This window comes from Rhinoderma darwinii, chromosome 12 (genome assembly GCF_050947455.1).
Source record: "Rhinoderma darwinii isolate aRhiDar2 chromosome 12, aRhiDar2.hap1, whole genome shotgun sequence".
Taxonomy (NCBI): Eukaryota; Metazoa; Chordata; class Amphibia; order Anura; family Rhinodermatidae; genus Rhinoderma; species Rhinoderma darwinii.
In genome coordinates, this window is record NC_134698.1 from 62,760,510 (window position 1) to 62,782,131 (window position 21,622).

The following is a 21,622-nucleotide window of genomic DNA, read 5'->3' on the forward strand; positions in this document are numbered from 1 at the left end:
GCAGTTGATCTTGGCTGACAGTAGGTACCGGTTTGTAATTGTGGATATCGGGGCCTAAGGGAGCTTTGCTGATGCACGTATATTCAGGTCTCCCAGATTATGTGTACTGTTTCAAGCCAACTACCTCGCCCTACCAGAACCCAGTCAACAGCCTGAATCTTTCGGAAACACTGGCCCCATTTGTCATGTTAGCTAAGGATTTTTTCTGTCACCCTATGTGATGCGGCTCTTCCCAAGACGTGATTTGGACAACAGGAGGCACATTTTAGAACACCTGCTGACCAGAGCTGGTCGATATGTGGAGTGCGCCTGGGAATACTTTCCAACAAATGGAGGGTGTTCATGTTGTCCATACAGATGGATCCGGACAATGGTGATTCAAGTCTCTGTGGTCCTCTACAATTTCACCAGGATCCACGATGCTGCCTTGGATGACGATCTGGACCAATACGTGACTACTTCACCGGACACTTCGGACCAGACCCTGCATGTACGACCTGAATCATCAGGACTGGCTACTACGTCCTCAGCTCTGAGGGAGCAGTTCCATGGCAGCTTAACACTATCCATGGTAGTCATTAATTTGGACTCTGGACTGTTTAGTTTGCCTTTTTTTCTAGTTTGTTTCAATGTTCCTGTTTACTTAGTGTAGGGACTCACAAGAAAATGAGGACCCTTTACACGGGCTGGCGAGCTGAGTTATTATTGACAAAATTATTATTTATTTTATATTTGTAACAACACAATTTTACTATATATATATATATATATATATATATATATATATATATATATATATATATATATATATACATATATATATATATAAAATTGACATTTTGTCAAACACACTTTCCAATACCGCATTCAAATAAAAAAGTAAGGAACTAGGAAATTTTTCGCTTCAGAGTGTTCATATTCTATCATCCAAACAATATTGGACCAATGTAAATTTAAGTAGCATCTGTTAATTTAATTTTCTCTGTCTTTTAGATCTCAAATGAAATGAGCACGTCTACACAACTGACTCTGCTGGAAATAATAAAATCCACTGTGTTGTGGTTTTGATGTATTTCATCAAACTTAGAAAACGTAAGGCTACGGCTGCAACAAGCCGTCTCGGCCACAACACAATGGGTGCATCTTTCTGTTTCCGGCTCAATCTATTGTCTTTACTGAGGTAGGCTGGAGTTCACATCAGAACTTGTTGTTTTAGTGTCTTACTTTAAGTTGTTCAGAAGAACACATTTTTAGCAAAGAAAAAAAATCCTGCATGCAGGAATTTTCTCTACTACCTGCGACAAATCCCTGAACTAAGCCTCCAACGCAAATGTGAACAAGCCCTTATAGGCAACCCACCAAACCAACCAACCAACCAACCAACGTGTGGCTGCAAGGGATTTTGAACCACGTCAGGCACCACTGTAGATCAGCTGTTTTATTCTAGCCCCAGCGCCGGAACAACTAAACTGTAGTTCAGCGGTGTTGCGTGGTGTGGTTCCAACACCGATCTGATCACCAATTCTAAAATTGTAAAGTCCCCCAACCACACAATCCCAAAATTAGTAACTTAAAAATGACAGCAGACATTTTTTTTCAAGAACATTTATATTCGATAAACAAATTAAACAAGTAGCACGAACATAGTGCAAAAACAACATTTACAAGACTCTGTGCAGAGCAAAAAAAAACTCACATGTCAAACAGTTCACGGTGCTGGTGTTACCGAACTACTACCCTCTGAACAGGGACGGAGGGAGAACTGTCATACAGCCGGTAATGGTTAGAGCGTTGTTGTGGGGGTCCAGTTGTGTGATGGGTCAGAGTAGAAGAACATGCCACCAGCCATCTGTACTGCTCCACATGCTGGTACAGGTCCCAAGGGTCGTTTGGACCAGCAGAGATCTCCAACACTGCCATCAGCATGTTCTGACAGCGTAGCTGGCGGTCTTGTGGCGCGTCGGAGATGGGGTGCGAGACTTAGAAGAAAGATTGCCTAAGGAACCTTTGTTGTTGCTCTGACGGGTGTCAATCATGGTTTGAGTATCAAGATTGGTTGTGAGTGCAGTATCACCATGCCCCTTTCTGCATCGCGGTGCAAACCGACTTGGCTGCATGTCTGCAACCACTCTTGATGTAGCCGGAATGTTGGCCTCCTCAGGGGTTTGTTGCTGGAAGGTGCTGGTGCTACTCTCAGCTGATTCCACCAATGGTGCCTTAATTCGGGTTTCATTAGAATCTTGACTGTCAACAGTTCTCTAATGGAAAAAGAAATCATAAACTCAATAATAATTAAAAAACAATAATAATTATAGATTGAAGTGACGCATGAAAGTATGGTACGCACCACAAAGGCCTGGGATGCATACTATACTTCCATACGTCACTTCCAGAAGAATGTAGCCCAGTTGTCTTGCACATTGCCAGCATTAAAGAATGGCACATATTTAGTATAAATTTAAAAATAAATAAATAAATATATATATATATATATATTAATAGATAACAGAGAAATATTTTGATAATTTTAAAGACAAACTATATATATATATATATATATATATATATATATATAAAACATATTTATTTTTTCTGCATTGTATTATGAATTATTTTGCTCTGCTACTGATCATAGGTATCAGATGACTGCGATATTAAATTCTTTACACATTGATTTCCCTAATAGTCTCCATTGCTTTCTGTCATTACCTGTGATGAATGGTGAGAAAATGTGCAAATCACTGGTTGCCTAAAACATAAGGGGCACAACGGACAGAGACTTGGATTTCTGTGCCTGGAAATATATTGAAATAAAATGAGAGTTCTGTTGAGTTGCTCTAAGATACATTGCAATCTCAGCGTTCAATGTAAGCACAAATCTTACTGAATTTTGCAATATTACATTTTACTAAATACAATTATATTAATGTAAATATACCTAGGTCAATACAAAGATAATATACAGTACAGGTAAGTCAATTTATAGAGACCATAATATTGCACCCACTAAATGGTCTCCTGAAGGGCTGAAATGGGGGTAGGGCAACTAATTACCCTGCCCTTCCAATGTATCTCTCTGACATTCTGTATGCAAACTCTTGATGATGCAACCATACTATGGGCAGATGGTTTCACCAAACAGAATGCTTGGCAAGGTAGGCACTGGTGCAAACATAAAAAATGCCCTTGACTGCAGGATCGGATTTTACCTCACTCTGATATTCAATTCCTGAACCAGGAAGCTCAGGATGATCAGGCTTTTCTAGATAAAAGTGTGCTGCCCTGTAGAGAGCACACAAAAAGTTCTGTGACTGCAATCTATAGGGGCCTCATGGAAAAGCAAATTAATATGGTTGTCTCATGAAGACTTTTCCACATGCCCTATTAGAGCATAAGGATGTCATTGTGGGGCACCCCCTGTTCAAAAAAAACTATTACTGGGCAATTTTAACACATTGGTAAGCATAGTACAAAGGCTTTATCCCCCTCCCTTCCTAAACATTGTAAAATATCTTACAATGTCTACACATTCTATTACTCCCTTGCCATCGCAACCATTTTTATTTTTTAATTTTTATTTTTTTCTCCCCACCTTCCAAAAGCTATAACTTTTTTTATTTTTCAGTCGATATAGCCGTATGAAGGCTTGTTTTTTGCAGGACGAGTTGTTGATTACCATTTGTTGTACCATACAATGTACTGGGAAAAAACAGCGATTCCTCCATTGTTTTTAGCATTTTAACGGCGCGGTGGGGGCGATAGGATGTTGGAGGGGGCCTTCCCCTTTCTAATGGTTTAGATGTGCAGCATCTAAGGGGTTAAACGAGCAGAATCTGAGTCATCTCCGATTCAGCCCATTACTTTGAAGTGTCAGCAGTAACATGCAGCAAACACTTACTTAGTATGGAGCGGGCTCAGCTGTAAGCATGCTCCATACTTCCCCTTGCCGGCTATGACGTAACTATACATCACATGTCGGCAAGGGGTTAAACATCATAAGAACAATTCTATATTTTTAGAGAGAATTTTTTAGACACATTGGTGGGAAAGGTTTTTACTTACAGATGACGTCTTCTATGATTGGAGTCGTTCTCTTTCCCTTTTCTTCTCTGTCCGATCTAGACCGACATGATGACTTCTTCCAGCCACGACTCAATACTGTCCTTAAAAACAATAGTGCCAGAAAGTGACCCCCAACAGTTACAATGGCTAAGACTGTAATAATATCCTGCAAAAGAGAATCTTGGCACTTATATAATATACAATTTACTTTTCTAGTATTTGAAAGCAATCCTGAGTTCTAAAGTTATGTTTTTTTCCAAACAATCTTTAGGTAAAAAAGACCAAATAATCAGCGTACATGTTGTCACCGTATAACAGATTTCCAGAAGATTTACAAAAACAAAACAAAAATTAGTTAGAAAAATTCTAGAATAACAGTTACCAAGATGACCAAAGGGTAATATCAGGGTAAGAATATTGTTAGAAACGTCAAAATCCCATCTGGAAGAAACATATATTGTCATACCCCTAGGGGTTACTTATACAGGAACACATCCCAGTGTAATTGCCTCTCAAGCAATTCCATAAGCTTAATATAAATGACTGAATACTCTGCCCCTCACACTATTGCAGCGTGTCCCAAAGCATTCCAGCATGTGTAATGTATACAATTACCTGATAAGCAGTTGTATATGTATATATATATATATATATATATATCTATATATATATATATCTATATATATATATATAAATATATATATATATATCATCCTAATGACTATGACTAACATGAGGCAATTATACAATGTGCTCCAATTCTACACTGTACAAGAAGACCCCATATACCAAGTATATAATGATGAGAGGACATTTTAAACCGCCAGATGCAGCGATGTCAATATACATAAGAAATACAGATATCAGGAGAGACAATGCCGTGCTATTATGAAATAGGTAGATATCTAATAACATATTAATGACGGAGAACTTACTGCTTGTACTAGGGGTTCAGTGAAGAGTGAACTCGCTGTGTAGACGACCTCTGTTGCAGCAGGATAGTGTGTAGGTTACGCTTATAGCTTATCGGTGATAACAAAATTTGGGGTCACAAATCACAACCTGCGCAAAAATGTAATAAATACTAGAAAGGTGACATTATAGGTGATAGTATATGTGCTGTGAGTCAAACCATCATAACCTTTAATAAGTAATGTTATTTTATAATGTACACAATGTAATGACTATGGACAGTTTGGACTATAGTTACTGCAATGTACATGAGTACAGTTTACAGACAGGTGATACTGATTATGTTTTAGACTGGTGCTCGGCAACCTGCGGCTCCGCAGCGGTTCCAAAATATAACTCAGAGTATAAGGGAATGCTGAGAGTTGTAGTTTTACAACAGCTGCTGAGCCACAGGTTGGTGACCACTGGTTTAGACACAGGCTATTTCATCGGAGCCTGTAAGAGAACATACCTTCCATGTTTTATCTTGTCTTTTATATCATATTGTCCAAATTCCTTGTAGTTAATTCCCAGGGGATTCTTGCTTGTCTTAGTAAGACTGGAAAGAAAAGTTTTATCAAATGTATCAAAGTTTTAGTTGTTTTTGGAAGTAAAGCAAATACTATTGGTCGCCTGCCCAGTGCACTGACTTGTTAACACATTGGTTTGGCAGGGCGAAAGTTATTATAGGGATTGTCTTATCAGCACAACCCCTGTCCATATTCCCTATTAAGGCATATGGATGTCATCGAGGAATATCCCACTCTTGTGATCCCCCCTCCTCTATTAGCGGGACTGTGCAAACAGCACCTCTCATTTGGGCGGACTTGGTCTGAACATGTATGACATGGATGGACATTCATTTGAATGGCTGACATGTAATACTACATTTCCCCTGCAGTGGCCGCTGCATGTGTATTTCAGGGTTTATAACAGGACTCATGGCAATCAGCTGATCACTGGGCCGGACTCAATATAGAAAGATGTTGTCATGATAAGACAAGCCCTATAAATGTAGCGGGAGGCATTCTGCCTGATACATTCTTAACAATAAACGTAATGGTAAAGATAAAGATCATCACTAGACATGTTGATAATTAATGAACATTTCCCCCTAAAATGAAAATATTGCCATTAAATATAAGCTTTGAGTTGTCCTCCTGTGTGAAGTTACTTAGCATTCTCAAGAATAGCTCTAGCTGGCTGACAACCAGTATGGACACCTAAAGCGGCGCTGGATTTATTAAAATTGCCTACGCTCTGGCCGGGGACTCTGGCATTGAAAAGCTTTTGACGTCACTACCCATGTATAGACAGTGACATCAATGGGCTTCCCCAAGACCGGAGTCCTCGGCCAGAGTGGTTGCGATGCTCTGACCAGGGACCCAGCATTGTAGCTCCTGACGTCACTCTTTATATATGAGCAATCACGTCAGGAGCTTCCCCAGGCACTGTATACCTAAACAGTGCGATACGTTTCAGCCTACCGCCGGAGGTACACGTCGGGAGTCCATTCAGAAAGCTATAACATAATGTGAACAGGGCCTTACTTTCAATTACGCATCACAACAAAGTGTATAGTTAAAGCTGTGTTCAAAGATTGCGGTCAAATCACAGTTTTTGCTGCAATTTTCACTAAATAACAACAAAAACACAATGGTTTTGCAAAAAAGCTGCATTTTTTTGCATGGAATCTTGGCAAAAAACAAGACATGAATGCAACGTGTGAATACAGCCTAAAAGGTCAAGGTAAAGCAATGAGAGTGGTAGAGTGAATATATGTTCAGACTACAGAATATTGAAACAACATCATGTGAAGAATATTAAAACCTAATAAACTATCATCAGGTAAAACAGTGAGTATTTAGACTTACCATCACGATCCAATTATAGTCCATTCATGATTGCGTTTCCCAGGATTATTCTTTTCTGATGGTGGAGACTGAGTTTCTCGGTGGTGAGAAGGAGCCTCCATTTCTTCAAGACTTTCTGAGCTGTAGCAGGTGCTGTGATGACATAATGATGGCGATTTTTCGAGATTACTAGTTTGATGGGAAGGCCCTATTTGAAGGCCTTGATCTTGATGTAATTATGAGATTATTTCAAATAGTCCAACTCTGGAAGAAGATTTTTCAGTATTGAGACTGGTGTTTTCTCTACAGTAGAGACATCTGGAGGCAGAATTCTGATTAAGTTGGAGATTTAGAGACCAAAGCCAGGATTCTTCTGTCAAGTGTGGTTGAGTAGGGATTGGATGCAGACTGGTAGCGAGTATCTGGATACAGACCTGGTTTAGCAGGATTATTCTTTTATGATGGTGAAGACTGAGTTTCTCGGTAGTGATTAGACAGGAGCCTCCATTTCTTTAAGATTTTCAGAGCTGTAGAAGGTGCTGTGATACTGCGTATAGACTGATAGCAGATACCTGGATACAAACTGGAAGCAGTTAGTGAAGTGCGGACTGGTATCAAGATGCAAACATGAACCTTCGTAGAACCCAACTAGGTTGCACCAAAGTTGCTCAGGAACCAGATGATCAGAGGAGGCACCTTTAATTGGTCTGGAGCCACAGGAACTGGATAGGAGGTTTTTGAAAAGGCAGATGCATCCATGAGCATGAGGAGAGGTAGGATGGAGACGCTGGCAGCTGTGCACAGCAGAGGAACCAGCCCAGTGGTGGGGCAGGTAGGAGACCACTGGCAGGAGTGGCACCCGTTGCCAGCATAACAGTCCATAATTGTTTTCCTCCATTACTTCCTCCATTTCCTTATTTTTCCGTTCATTCTGTAATTTGGCAATGGTCTCCTGATTGGAGCAATTCCTCTTTTTAAAAAACTCAACAATTTCTTCAACATCCTCCTAGTTGCCCTCAACAGTAATTAAGCTCCCATTATCCTGGTTATTAACTTAGCCAGACCTGGTGGCTGCAACCAAGCATGGTGCCTCACATCCAGGCTAGCTTCAGTTCTCCAGCTTTGGAAAAGGACTAATGAGGATAATTGCCCTTATCTGCCTTCTATCCTGGATGGACCCGTGTGCTAGGAGGAGGCTCTAAGGACATACAAAGGGGAAGTCAGGCAGTAGTGGAGAGTTCCCCTGTGGACTACGAGTCTGGTCTAGAGGTCACGTTCCATAGTGTAATGGTTAGCACTCTGTACTTTCATCTCGGCCTGACTGTCTATTAGCAGCAGGGACGCAAGAAAACAAAGGCTCTACCGGGTCTACCTGGAAAGCAGGGGGGCACTAAAGCTGTCTTGCGGGATATGCCCTGAGGTGCAGCATGACAGTGGAGCCTGCCTGTAGCCAGGACTAGCACATCTGCAGGCATTTAGAACAAGGTACCAAATCGTCAGGCAGAAGAATAGTCATTACTCAAGCAAAGGTCAGGGCAGGCAGCAAACAAGCATGGTCAATAATCAGGCCGAGGTCAGGGCAGGCAGCAAACAAGCATGGTCAATAATCAGGCCGAGGTCAGGGCAGGCAGCAAACAAGCGTAGTCAATAATCAGGCCGAGGTCAGGGCAGGCAGCAAACAAGCGTAGTCAAAGAACAGGCAGCGGTCAGGGCAGGCGGCAGTCAAATAGAATAGTCAAATATACAAGCCAAGATCAAAACCGGGAAATCAATCATGTAAAAGCAGCTAGTGCAATAGGATGTTACTGGCACACTTGAGGTGACTCCACCACTACATTTTTCTGCAGCAAAAGGATATTTTGGTACTCTCTCTCTGGAAAGATGATGTCTCCAGTTTCAGTATACCTCACGAAGTTTCCCTCATCACTCACATATGACCTGCCGTCATCAACCAAGGGTGTGTTCAGCATAGCTCTTAAGATCTTACGAGATGCAGAACCTCCAGGGAACCATAGTGGGGAGTCAGGCAGTTGTCTCGCAGTCACCTTAATGCGCGGTGGTAAGGCGTAAGGTGCACTGCGGACCCTCGATGTTCCTGCCGCTGCTGACCCTCTGTGAGGTGGCAAGACCGATGACCGTCTTGGTAGAAACTTCTCCCAGGCCGATGGTTCACTGGGCAATGGGGCAGTGGTCCGAATCACACCTTGTGTTATAGTGGGCTTTGGTACCTGACGTTCCTTTTTTCCTCTTTTGCTGCGCAGGTGGTGGCTACAGATCTTGGTGGTGGTGGTGGAGATTTTAGCCTCACGTATCGGCCCGATTCTTTCACAGGTGTTGTCCACAAGTGTTTCAGAATTGGCACGACACTTAATGCTGCCTTTAACTGTTCAAAAAAGCCAGTTTGCCTCTGATGATTTTTAGGCTGCTGGCTGTATGGGGACCTCCCGAGACGTTGTCTCCGGGGCCGGAGTTTTCCTCCAGCCCCCGTTGCAGCCATCCGGCTGCCTCTTCCTCCACACACTCAGAAGAAGTGTGTGTCTGGAAGATATAAAAGAAACAAAAATGTAACAAATAAAACAAAGAAATAAGAAATAAAAGAAAGAAATAAGAGCCCAGCCGGGCAAACGCTTGCTCAGTAGTGCTTAGCTCCTCTCTCCTCGATGGTTGCCTCGCACTGACCGTTCTTGCTGAGTATTCCGTGACTGGATGACGACGCTTCTGTGATGTAATAATGCTGTACATAGCATCAAGGTCCTAAGTGCTGCTGCTCATGGCATCCAATCAGATTCAAGCTCTCACAGTACCAGTTGTAGGTTAGAAAATACAAATTTTCATGGATTGGAAAGGAAAGATTTTGAACAGCATTGATCCCAATGTGTTTCTTCCATTTTCTCTGTTGGATAAACAGCCAGTCAAGATGTTATGGCTTTAACAGTCTAAATATAAATCTGTGTAGTTGATTTCCTCCTGATGAGTAGAGGATCCTGCTGGGATCTGTAGTGCACATTATCTGTACTGTTCACAGGTGCAATTTAAAACAAAAGAATAAAAAATGTTTGATTTTTTTTCTGTTGAGGGGGATGGTAGAGACGTGATAGCGCTCCCAACAGCTGCTCCTCACTGCCTTATATACAGTACATAGGTTATAGGAGTGCGCTGTGATCTTGTGAAACTACCAGAAAAATTGTATTGGGAATCACATGTGGCTGGTCCCCTGTATAACCACTGAAAGAAAAAGTTTTCCTACTTCTCTTTGCTAAAAAAACACAGACCACAAATGTAATGTTTTTTTTATCAAGTCCTTACATGCCACACAGTAGGGTCAGTCGAAAAGTGTAAGCTGCAATCTATATAATAATGTGAGGTACAAACATGTAACATAGTAGCAAAATGCATGATCCCTAGTAAGGTCTTATAGAGTATACATATATATATATATATATATATATATATATATATATATATAACATCTGTATGCATCCACATATTTGCACTCTATAAACTACTCGGTAACATGGAGGAATTCTGGATCCGCTGCTAGAGGTCGGCATTTATCGCTCTTAGGCTTCATGCACACGACCGTATTTTTTCCCACCCGTAAATACTGGCGTAAATACGGGTCCGGTGTCACACGTATTCCACCCGTTTTGCACCAGTATTTACGAACCCGTGCTCGTAAATATGGGTCCGGTGTCACACGTATTCCACCCGTATTTACGAGCACGTTTAAATAGCACTGCACTAATCGGCAGCCCCTTCTCTCTATCAGTGCAGGATAGAGAGAAGGGACAGCCTTTTCTGTAATAAAAGTTAAAGAAATTCATACTTACCCGGCCGTTGTCTTGGTGACGCGTCCCTCTCTTCACATCCAGCCCGACATCCCTGGATGACGCGGCAGTCCATGTGACCGCTGCAGCCTGTGATTGACCTGTGATTGGCTGCAGCGATCACATGGCCTGAAACGTCATCCAGGACGTCGGGCCGGATGTCGAGAGGGACGCGTCACCAAGGCAACGGGCGGGAGACCGGACTGGAGGAAGCAGGAAGTTGCCGGTAAGTATGAACGTCTTTTATTTTTATTTTTTACAGGTTTATACTGATCGGTAGTCACTGTCCAGGGTGCTGAAAGAGTTACTGCCGATCAGTTAACTCTTTCAGCTCCCTGGACAGTGACTATTTACTGACGTCGCTTAGCAACGCTGCCGTAATGACGGGTGCACACATGTAGCCACCCGTTATTACGAGAGCTCCATAGACTTCTATGGACTGTCCGTGCCGTTATTACGGCCAGAAATAGGACATGTTCTATCTTTTTTAACGGAACGGGCACCTTCCCGTGAGAAAACGGGAAGGCACCCGTCGCCAATAGAAGTCTATGAGCCCGTTATTACGGGTCGTGATTACGACCCGTAATAACGGGAGTTTTTACGGTCGTGTGCATGAGGCCGGGATCAAACCTACATGGCCAACAATCCACTTCCCAAGGGGGACCAATCCGTAGAGGGATTCATTTTATTTTTTTATAAGTACTAATCGCTAAAGATATCATTCAATTTGTCATAGGGATCAAGATCATAAATCACCACCCATGTGATATCAACCCGTAAAGTTATACATCCATTACTTATAGGGATGTGTCTCGAGTTAACTATCAAATTAAATAAACATTTTTACAATCTCCCACAAGAAGAAAACGCAACGACTTGTATCCATAGACATTTTGTTTTTTAATTTATATTGAAATAGCTTTTAATGACTTGTTATTATTACAATTTTAGCATCAAAATGTCCCCTCCTATCTGTGTAGAAAACAATTGGAGTAAAGATAAGTGAAGCTAAAGCAGCCCAGGGGATGCAGCACAATGCCAAGCTAAAGCATACAAAGGAAATGAGAGAAATATGAAAACTTTCAGCATACAGCAACCAAAAACTGGAAAAGCATGGCCAATTCTTTTCTCTTTATTAAATGGGTGTTCCCATCTTGCACAATTATGGCATACCCATAGGATATGCCATAAATGTCCGATAGATGCGGCTCCCACCTCTGGGACCTGCACCTATCAATATAACAGGGGACCTCTGATCCCCATCCTACCTTGTCCGGCTCCTGGTGTTTAATGGTCACTGTCTGACGAGGTGGTCGGGAGTTATGGAAACAGCAGAGCTCGCTGAGCTATGCTGTTCCTGTAACTCCCATAGAAGTGAAAAGGTGTTACAGAATCAGCATAGCACGGCGAGCTACGCTGTTTCCGTAGCGCCTAATTCCCGGAAACAGCATTGTTCGCTGTGCTACACTGTTCCCGTAACTACCATTTACTTCTATGGGAGTTACGAAAACAGCGTAGCTCAGAGAGCTCGGCTGTTTCCGAATCTTCAGACCACCTCGTCAGACAGTAGCCGGGAAGCACTGGAAACAGATAAGGTAGGACGGGGCCCCGTTCTAGAGATAAGTGCGGGTCCTAGAGCTGGCATCTAACAGACATTTATGCCATATCCTGTGGATGTGCCATAAACCCCTTTAAGGGTCCTCATGGGCTAGTAATGAAATCTGTGAACAAGAAAATCACGATTGTATGGATGTGTTTATAGAGAAACGGTCACTGACCTTTACTTTGTAGTAATGACCACCATATGTGGGCAGAGCTTCCATTATTTTCATGTTCCTGCAGATGGGGTTCCTGCAGAAAGAAGAAAAATTGTTATTCAAAATAATGAACACGATAAAATTAATGCCATGCTTGTCGTTGCGACAGACGTATGGGCGCATCTACTGGACAACACACTGCAGGCAACTGTTTTGAATCAATATTCATAAGACTAGCTATGGTGACAGGTGACTACTCTGGATGTCCATGCTGCTGTGGAGACAAGCAGAGGGTCTGGTGGTGGCGCATAATGATGATGCTCTGGCAGAACTTCTGCCCCCCAGCATTTCTGCGGGGAAATAAACCATTTGCCTTCAAAGATGGACAGAAGAAATTATTTAAAGGGTAACTAAACTAAGGGGTAAACGCCCACTTGACAGTCAAAGCCTTCATATGCATATCGGACACCAGAACTAACGGCACCAATATCAAAGCAATGGTTGGGGCAAGAAGAAAAAAATAAAAAGCATCAGAATCTGTGAGGCGCCTGCAATCTAACTAAGGTGTCAACTGCAGTTTTTTGGGCAGATGGAAGGTCCTCTTTAAGTATAACATACTGTATATCTATTATTTGTAGCTCAATTCTGCTGTTGATGGGGACTGGTCAGGGGCAGGGAAATCAGGCAGGTGAGAATTTATCTGCTGTTGCACTTATTCTTTCCGGAGACCACTGGCATTATACAAATACATTTAGTTGAAGATAACACACACAGGGTATGCTCAGAAGAACTAGTCCAGGAGTGAGTACACAAATCTCTATGTATGGATACTGTACTTCATCTGTGGATGTAATGAAATATGGCAGCACATGTCTCCACACTTCCAGAGGTTTTGCTTTCGGGGGGTCAATTGCTACAGGACATAAATAAATGTCAGCATAACCTGCGTTATGCTGAATGATGTCAGGACTTGAGATGCATTTGGAGCCGAGTCAGGAGCGAGGAGGGTAAGTATAAGAATACTGTCTGCTGGAGCCCTGTATCTAAGCTTAAAATGTATGGCTAGGCGCACCTTCCCCTGTCAATCACAGCTGATCACCAGTGAAGCTCGCGCTCTGGCTGACCTGGGATACCCATGCATTACATGGTCCGCCATTTATTTATTTTTTTTGTACATTTTTTATTTGTTTACATTTTTAAGACATAGTAAGGAGGGGGGATGGATAAGGGTACAGAAAGAAATGGGTGGGGGACAGGGGTAACATAATAAACAAATACAAAGAAACAAATTAACAATTAACAGTTGTCTCTGCTGCATTACATCAAAATCAGAAAGCTATATATATACTTTCCTCGTAAAGTTACATGCACTTCAAGTTATACATATTTCGTTGTTGGTACCAATTTAATTTTGGTTTGGAAGTTTGTAATGTGATCTATCCCATTATGTTATGCAAAGCATCTGTGTTCTGGATGTCTATCCATCTATTCCAAATCCTGTAATATTTGTCTAGGTTTTGTTCAATTGACCATTTTGTTTTTTCAACTGACTGTACCGAGCAGACCTCGGCAATCCATTCCGAGGTGGATGGCGTGTCTGTCTCCTTCCAGTGTCTAGCAATTATAAGTTTCGCAGCGTTTAGGAGGTGGGGAATTAAGGAATTGTGGTTTATGATCCGGTATGACATGTCCAGATTTAGGATTACTAATTCTAATGTCAAAGTGATATTGATATCTTCAACGGTATTTATGGTTGTTTCTATTTTCTCCCAGAATGGCTTGATTAGATCACAGTTAAACCAGATGTGTGACAGATTCCCTGTTTCTTTTTTGCAGCGCCAGCATGTTGGGCTTTGGTTGGGATCTATTCTATTCAGAAGCTCTGGTGTTTTGTACCAACGTGCTATTACTTTATAGTTTAGTTCTTGTATTTTTGTAGAACTGGAAGTGGACTGCGAGTTTTTTAAAATTCGGTCTGTCTGTTCCCTAGTGAACATTTTACCTAATTCTCTTTCCCATTTTGTCATGAAAGAGGGTGTTTCTGAGTTATTGATGAGAAGTTGATACATTTTTGAAACTGTCTTTTTAGGCACAATCTTAGAGGTGTAAAAGTTAGTGAACAAATTAACTGAACTTGTATCTAGAATATCCGGCCGAAAGGCCTTAATTGAGTCGGCAATTATATTGAATGTCTGCTCATCCAACTTAATATTAGGAGATGCAGTTTCCATTTCTTCCATTGTAATCAGCTTCTTGTTTAAAATAAACTTACTTGCTGAGAGTAAAGCTTTTTTCGTGTTCGTGGATAATTTCCTCTTAATTTTTTTGAGTTTATTCGGTATCAGATAATAAATTGGTGTGTGAATACTTATATTACGTATAAATTGGTGTTTTTTGTTCAGTTTGTGCCATGTTCTAATAGTTTGATTAGTCAAAGGGTTGAGTATATCAAAATATTTAAATCTATTATATGGTGTTGGCCATATGATATCTTCAACTTTAATTTGTAGTAAACTCAGCTCGAGTTCGACCCAGAGCTTGCGTTTCGTAGAGCTTTGCCACTCCATATATCTGCATAGGTGAACAGTGTTTTTGTCGTTTTCTATGTCTGGTAGGCCAATTCCACCTGCTTTTTTGTTTTTTATAAGTGTTGAGTATTTAATTCTACATCCTTTAGCTTGCCATATAAATTTCGTTGTTATCTTTTTCAGTTTATTGAAAAATGACAGAGGGATGTCAATTGGTAGCACTTGTAGTAGATAAAGTATTTTTGGTAATATTACCGTTTTTATAATGTTATTTCTTCCGAACCACGAGATTGGTAAAGTATTCCATTTCTCCAAATCCGCTTCTATTCTAGTCAGCAGTGGTTTATAATTTAAATCGAAGAGATCTTTATAGGAATTATTTATCTTCGTACCCAGGTATGTAATGTCAGTTGTTTTTAAAGGGGAAGTTCTTAGACATTTCCTTCCACTTTTTGGGGTCTATGTTTACATTTAGCAATTCTGATTTTGTTGTATTAACTTTGAAGTTAGAGACTTCTCCAAATATTTTGAACTCTTGTAATAGGGCATTAATCGATTTTTTTTTATTTGATAAGATGATTAGCATATCGTCTGCAAATGCGGCGGTCTTGTGTTCTACTTTATTACACATAAGTCCAGTAATCTCCCTGTTTTCCCTAATCATTTGGGCCAGGACTTCCATGGTCATTATAAACAACAATGGTGACAATGGACAACCTTGTCTTGTGCCGTTCTTTATTTCTATTTGAGGTGAGAATTCTCCGTTTATTTTGAGTTTCGCGGATGGATTTTTGTACAAGGCCATGATCTTGTCTATAAATGTAGATGGAAGGCCAAATTTTTGTAGTGTCAATTTTAGGAACAACCAGTCTACTCTGTCAAATGCCTTTTCGGCATCAGTAGTCAGAAGAGCGATAGGAACGTTTTTACTCCTGGCTACTTGAATCACATTCAGAATCCTAACCGTGTTATCTTTGGCTTCCCTGCCTGGTGTAAAGCCCACTTGTTCTAGGTTAATTATGTTAGGTAGACATTGTTTAATTCTATTTGCGATTATTTTTGCGAAAAGTTTTACATCATTATTTATCAGAGAGATGGGTCTGTAATTACCGCAAAGGGTGGGATCTTTTCCTTCTTTAGGTATTAGGGTAATGTGAGCAGTCAGTGACTCTTTACGGAAGGGGTTATTTAAGTCTATTGTGTTGAAATACTGTGTCAGAAAGGGGGATAGAGTGTCTCTAAATATTTTATAGTATGCCATAGAGTACCCGTCTGGACCTGGGCTTTTACCTTTCGGACTATTATTTATGGCGTTCTCTATTTCTTGTTTTGTGAAAGGAGAGGTTAGTATTTGACTTTGAGTCTCTGAAATATGAGGGAGAGTTATTTTGTCAAGTAATTTATTTATTAGATCTGTTTTTTTAATCGGTGTTTGGTCTTGATTTTTTAAATGGTATAGTTCTGAGTAGAAGCCACAGAATTCCCTAGATATATCTTCCGTTGTATGCAGTAGTGTGTTTCTTTTATCTTTTATTTTAGGTATAAATGTATTTGAATGTTCTTTTCTGATTACATTGGCTAGTCTCTTTCCACATTTGTCTGCTGCCATGTACCTTTTGAACTTCGCAAAGTAGAAGTTTTTTTCGGTATTGTAGTTCAGTAGCTCCTTCAATTCTGCACGCAATTTGAATAGTTCCTTTTCTGATTTTATACATAGTGATTTCTTATGTTTCAATTCCAATACTTTTATTTTTTCTAAAATGTTTGTAATTTGTTTGTTTGTTTCTTTTTTTTCCTAGTGCCTAGTTCAATTAGAAAGCCTCTTATTACAGCTTTATGAGCTTCCCAGATATTCGAGTTACATATGTTGTCTGGACAGTTGTCTAGAAAATAGTCTTTTATACGTGAGAGTATGTAGGTTTTGTCTTCTTTATTAATGAGCAAACTGTCGTTTAATTTCCAATTATAATAATTGCCATTTTGTTTTTGTGTAAAAGAAAGGAGTAACAAAAGTGGAGCGTGGTCAGACTGTGTGATAGAACCATATTTTACTTGTGTTATCGTGCTGATAAGAGAGTGAGGTACCAATAGGTAGTCTATTCTAGAATATTTTTTGTGGACCGCCGAGTAAAATGAATAATCTCGGCTAGAAGGATTTTTAATTCTCCATGAATCTACCAAGTGAGCTTCAGCAAGTAGTTTTTTTTATACATTTAAGTTTTTTATATGAAATTGATAAACTATTGTTAGAAGTGTCTATTGAGGGTTGGAGTGGGATATTAAAGTCGCCTCCTAAAATCTATTCACCTTCCTTGAATTGTTCCAGTTTTTGCATCAATTGTTTGATGAATTTCTCTTGGTTATTATTAGGCACGTATAGATTGCGAATGTGAATGTTTTACCAAATATATACCCCTTCAAAAGAACATATCTACCTTCAGTATCCAGTAACACATCTTTACAGGTGAAGGGAACTTTTTTATTTAGGATGATGGCGACACCCTTAGATCTTTTAAGGGGTGTTGAAGAGTTGTACCATTTCGTGAATATTTTATTTTTTGTTAATGGGGTATAATTCTTTTTGAAGTGGGTTTCTTGTAAAAAGGCTATGTCTATTTTCTCCTTTTCTAGGAATTGAAGTATTTGTAGTCTCTTACTAGGGACATTGATGCCTTTAACATTGTATGTAGCTATTTTAAGTTCAGCCATTATTTAAATAGTACATATAATTTGTTCTAATAGTAAAATTCAGCAGAGACAGAACAGTAATAACAAGAATTAAACACATCTTAAACAATTGGGTGTGTTTTAGATAGGGTGAACGTATGATTGTTGGTATATTTGTATATATCTAACACAAATATGCTGCCGGTAGAGATCTATTGGACATCATTCCAATCTCGACCGGGGGTTTATAGCATAAATCAAATTTCCCGGGGGGGGGGGGGGGGGTGGTATCTAAACCCGAAAAAGTTTGCGTAGCAAGAGAAATCATTTACATTTTAGAACCAAATTCTTCCAGCAAGTCTAACGAATTATAATAAACATACAGATGTGACAATATCAATTAAATTTTGCAAAAGGATATTTGAAGTAATTTTCTATCTTCCTCATCTTTTCCGAGTTTTCCCGGCTTCCGGATCGGACTTTTTCATCTTCTTTGTTTTCCTTGGGGTAGCTGTTTCCCAGTTATCCTGTTTTGGAAGTTGTGGAAAGTTAAATTCATCTTCTGAGCGAGTCCAGTCTGGTATTTGTAGATGAGAGAGGTCTAATTTGTTGAGAACAAATTCCAAGTCTTCTGGTGTTTTGATAGTCAGTGTTTTATTGTGTAGAGATATAGCCAGGCCAAAGGGGAACATCCACCTGTATAGAATGTTTCTCTCTCTTAATGTCTTGGTTAGCGGTTGTAATTGCCGTCTTAGGTCCAAAGTCAGTTTGGAGAGGTCTTGAAATATGACAATTTAGCTTTCTTCGTATTCTATTTTCCTCGCATATCTTGCTTTGTGCAGTATTTCCTCTTTCATTCTGAAGCTTTGTAAGCAACAAAGAATGTCTCTTGGTTTGTCCGGTCCAACCGATCTGGGTCTAAAAACCCTGTGAGCTCTTTCAAGACCTACTTCGGTATTTCCTTCTTTCCCCAGGAGTGCGTTGAATATATGTGTGAGTACCTTAGTGATTTCTTTGTCTGCGACTGTTTCGGGGATACCTCTTATTCTTAGGTTATTTCTTCTAGACCTATTTTCAAGGTCATCTATATGTAACCTTTGTAGGTATGATTCATTTTGTTTATCAATGAGTATCTCAGATATTCTTTCCGCATGTGAAATGACTTGAGTGCAGGTGTCCTCCAGTGATTGTATTCTAGTAAAGGCTTGTTTGACATCATTCCTCATTTCCGATATTTCCTCTTTTACTGTCTGGGTGAATTCTTTAAATAGTCCCCTTATGCAGTCTGTTGTAGGTAGTGCTTTTATATATTCCTTAAGGTCAGCTGTATCGTGTGTAGTTGGTTGTTCTTCATCACTGTCTGACCAGCTTGAAGTGGCAAAATTATCTTTAATTTTATCCTTTTCCGATCTTGAGCTTTGATTTTCTTCAAAGGTCAGCTTTTTACTGGTGATTTCAGCCTCTTGTCCTTTTTTTGGAGTTTTACCAGTCCTGGCTTGTTCTTCATTTGAACCTTTTATGGGTTTCCCCATTGTGATCTGTATTCCCCTTATTCAACTTGCTGGAAGAAGGTATTATAAGATTAGGGCATTTCAGGAGTCCTATAGCAACACATGATCTGGATTTCTTTCAGGTAATGTATTTTGGAGCTGTGGGTCCGAGTTATTAGAGTCCAAATGTTAATTGGTTTGTGCAATTAGTTTGTATTTTAATTTTAAGTCCTGAGTGCGGTATACACAAACCTCCCGATGCTTGGACTATGTAGTTAATCAGAGGATATGTGGTCTAGCAGGAGAGGAGCTTTGCTATTCCTTGTTATTTAAGGTTATAAATCTATTTATGGATATTCCTGTTCAGGTGCATTCAGATACTGTTAACCCTTTATGTTTATGCAAGGGATATTTTGTTCCTGGTGGGTAGCTTTCACCTTGCTCTTACATTGAGCCGAGTCCTTTGTCCCAGGAAAAGAAGCACTTCCTGTCCAACTGCCTGAGGGTGTTTTTTTAAAAAAAAAAAATTTTCCCCCTTCTCTTTTCTTTTTCTTGATAAATCTAGTCCCCGGCTTCTACTTGGAGTGAGGCTGCTAGAGGCCTAACGGTTTTATTGGTACCTGAGAGCTCTCCTGAGCTCAGATGAGGCAAGATGAGCGATGTCCAGGAGATCCTGCTGATATTTCAGCTGCATGCGCGCTTCCGGGCCGGATGCGGCTCCAAATCCACTCCCTGGTCTCCGGTCGTTGTTAGGCCGCGACGGCACAATCAATCTCGGACTCTCTGAAAGGTGTCCCCGGAGCAGGGATTTACTCCTTGTTTCTCTCCGGTATGTTTAATTGTGCTGGGAGACCCCCTTTCTCCGTGATAATGGGGTAAATGTGTTACATATACTCGGAGCTCCCTCCAGACGCGTCCGCTCCGTTGCTCCGCTAGCCACGCCCCCCGGTCCGCCATTTATTTTAATCGCTATAATGTAATATCACCTGCATTACAAATGTATGGCTATGCTCGCCTTCCCCTGTCAATGACAGCTGATCACAGACAGGCTACTATATAATAAGGAAAGCTTTATTAACATAAGACTGGACTACTACATAAATGCGATCCATTACTGTAATCTCATGTACTACAATAGTATTTGTCTAAACCTGACAACTACATGTGATCATCTACTATCCACACACTACAAGGTATGGGTTGTACAACTGAGGTAATGCAGCTTGTATACCTGTATACATACCAATATGTGAGAGACGGGCGCTCCCGTATCGTTCTAGTGGGCAGCGCTGGCAGCATTTTCAGATATTTCTGTGCATTTTCATTGCTGCAGAAAAACAAAGAAGAAAGAGAAAATATTGTTGGTTTTTCCTGGTAGAGGATGAATTTCCAACTCTCAGCGGTGCATTTTTCATTTACACCACATACTCAAACTTCAAGGTAGGTCGTTCTCAAGTGACAAGGAGAGGCGTAATGATCATGGTCACGGGGGGTGCGTGCGACCACAACCATAGGAAAAGGGCCCCTATGCGAGAGCTGCTTATTATGGCGGAGCAGAGAGTTATCGGCTTCCTTCCCCACTACTAACTCTGGTAAGTCTGTTTTTGGCCTGAAATTTGCTAGGGGTTGCTAAGGACGCCAGCCTGACCACCCTGCGCAGGCGGCATGATGATGTCACTGCATCACGACGCCTGCAACTGGCAGTAAGCAGTAGACACAGCAGATCATCATGGGAACAGGGTTATTTGAGTTTCAATATATATATTTTTTATTTATATCAGTACAAAAGGGGAACTATTAATGAAGGAGGTGGTCTAACAACTATATGGAGGCACTTATGTACTATATGGGGCACTCTTGCTATTATATGGAAACAACTATTTACTATATGAGGGCACATAACTACTATATGGGACCTTACTACTATATGGGGCCTAACTACTATTTGGAGCCTAACTACTATATTGGGGGGTCTAACTATTATATGGGGCACCTATATACTATATGGGGCACCTAAGTACTATGTCAGGGCACCTTACTACTATATGGGGTCACTTATCTATTATATGAGGGCACCAAACTACTGTATGGAGCCTATCTACTTTATGAGGGCACCTATTTACTATTTGGGGGCCTAAAAACTATATGGGGCATCTATCTGCTATATGGGGGCCTCTCTACTATATAGGGGCACCAATCTACTATATATAGGCCTAAATACTATAAGTGGGGCCTAGCAATAGTGGGGCCTATCTACTGTATGTGGGCACCTATCTACTCTATGGGGGCACCTTTCTACTATATAGGGGCACCTAACTACTATATGGGGCACAAAAGAGGACTACTACAGTGTATGGCCACAAATGGGGACATTACTACTGTGTGGTAGAATTATTACTGTGTGGGCACTACGGTGAGCACCATTACAGTGCTGGTCTTTAGGGGCACTATTACTGCTTGGAAATAGGTGAAGGGGTTGCTGGAAAA

At 40.6% G+C, this 21,622-nt stretch overlaps 1 protein-coding gene across 6 annotated transcripts; it reads right to left on the reverse strand.

Moving 5' to 3' along the window:
• Nucleotides 1–1,653: 1,653 nt before the first annotated feature.
• LOC142665320 (FERM domain-containing protein 4B-like) lies at nucleotides 1,654–20,461 on the reverse strand. 6 transcript variants are annotated; one of them, XR_012851471.1, is made up of 7 exons: nucleotides 20,379–20,461; nucleotides 12,472–12,529; nucleotides 5,486–5,572; nucleotides 4,998–5,124; nucleotides 4,063–4,163; nucleotides 2,710–2,794; nucleotides 1,654–2,258 (listed from the first exon to the last, which is right to left on the reverse strand). XR_012851471.1 is itself a non-coding variant. In XM_075845000.1 (6 exons), exons 1-5 carry the CDS (start codon nucleotides 20,432–20,434, stop codon nucleotides 2,739–2,741), a joined length of 348 nt encoding a protein of 115 aa, XP_075701115.1. In that variant the 5' UTR covers nucleotides 20,435–20,455; the 3' UTR covers nucleotides 1,654–2,258; nucleotides 2,710–2,738. The 6 variants fall into 6 exon arrangements, 2 of the variants coding, with proteins under 2 accessions (XP_075701115.1, XP_075701116.1); XR_012851469.1 differs by lacking the exons at nucleotides 12,472–12,529; nucleotides 20,379–20,461 and adding exons at nucleotides 6,888–7,019; nucleotides 7,301–9,512; XR_012851468.1 differs by lacking the exons at nucleotides 12,472–12,529; nucleotides 20,379–20,461 and adding an exon at nucleotides 6,888–9,512.
• Nucleotides 20,462–21,622: the final 1,161 nt, after the last annotated feature.

Coding starts and splice junctions, on each gene's coding strand:
- LOC142665320 (XM_075845000.1), bottom strand. CDS start 20,434: ATGCTGCCAGCGCTGCCCACTAGAACGATACGGGAGCGCCCGTCTCTC. Junction 12,530..20,378: donor CGCCCGTCTCTCACATATTG/GTATGTATACAG, acceptor CCCCATCTGCAG/GAACATGAAAATAATGGAAG. Junction 5,563..12,471: donor GTCATTACTACAAAGTAAAG/GTCAGTGACCGT, acceptor AGTCTTACTAAG/ACAAGCAAGAATCCCCTGGG.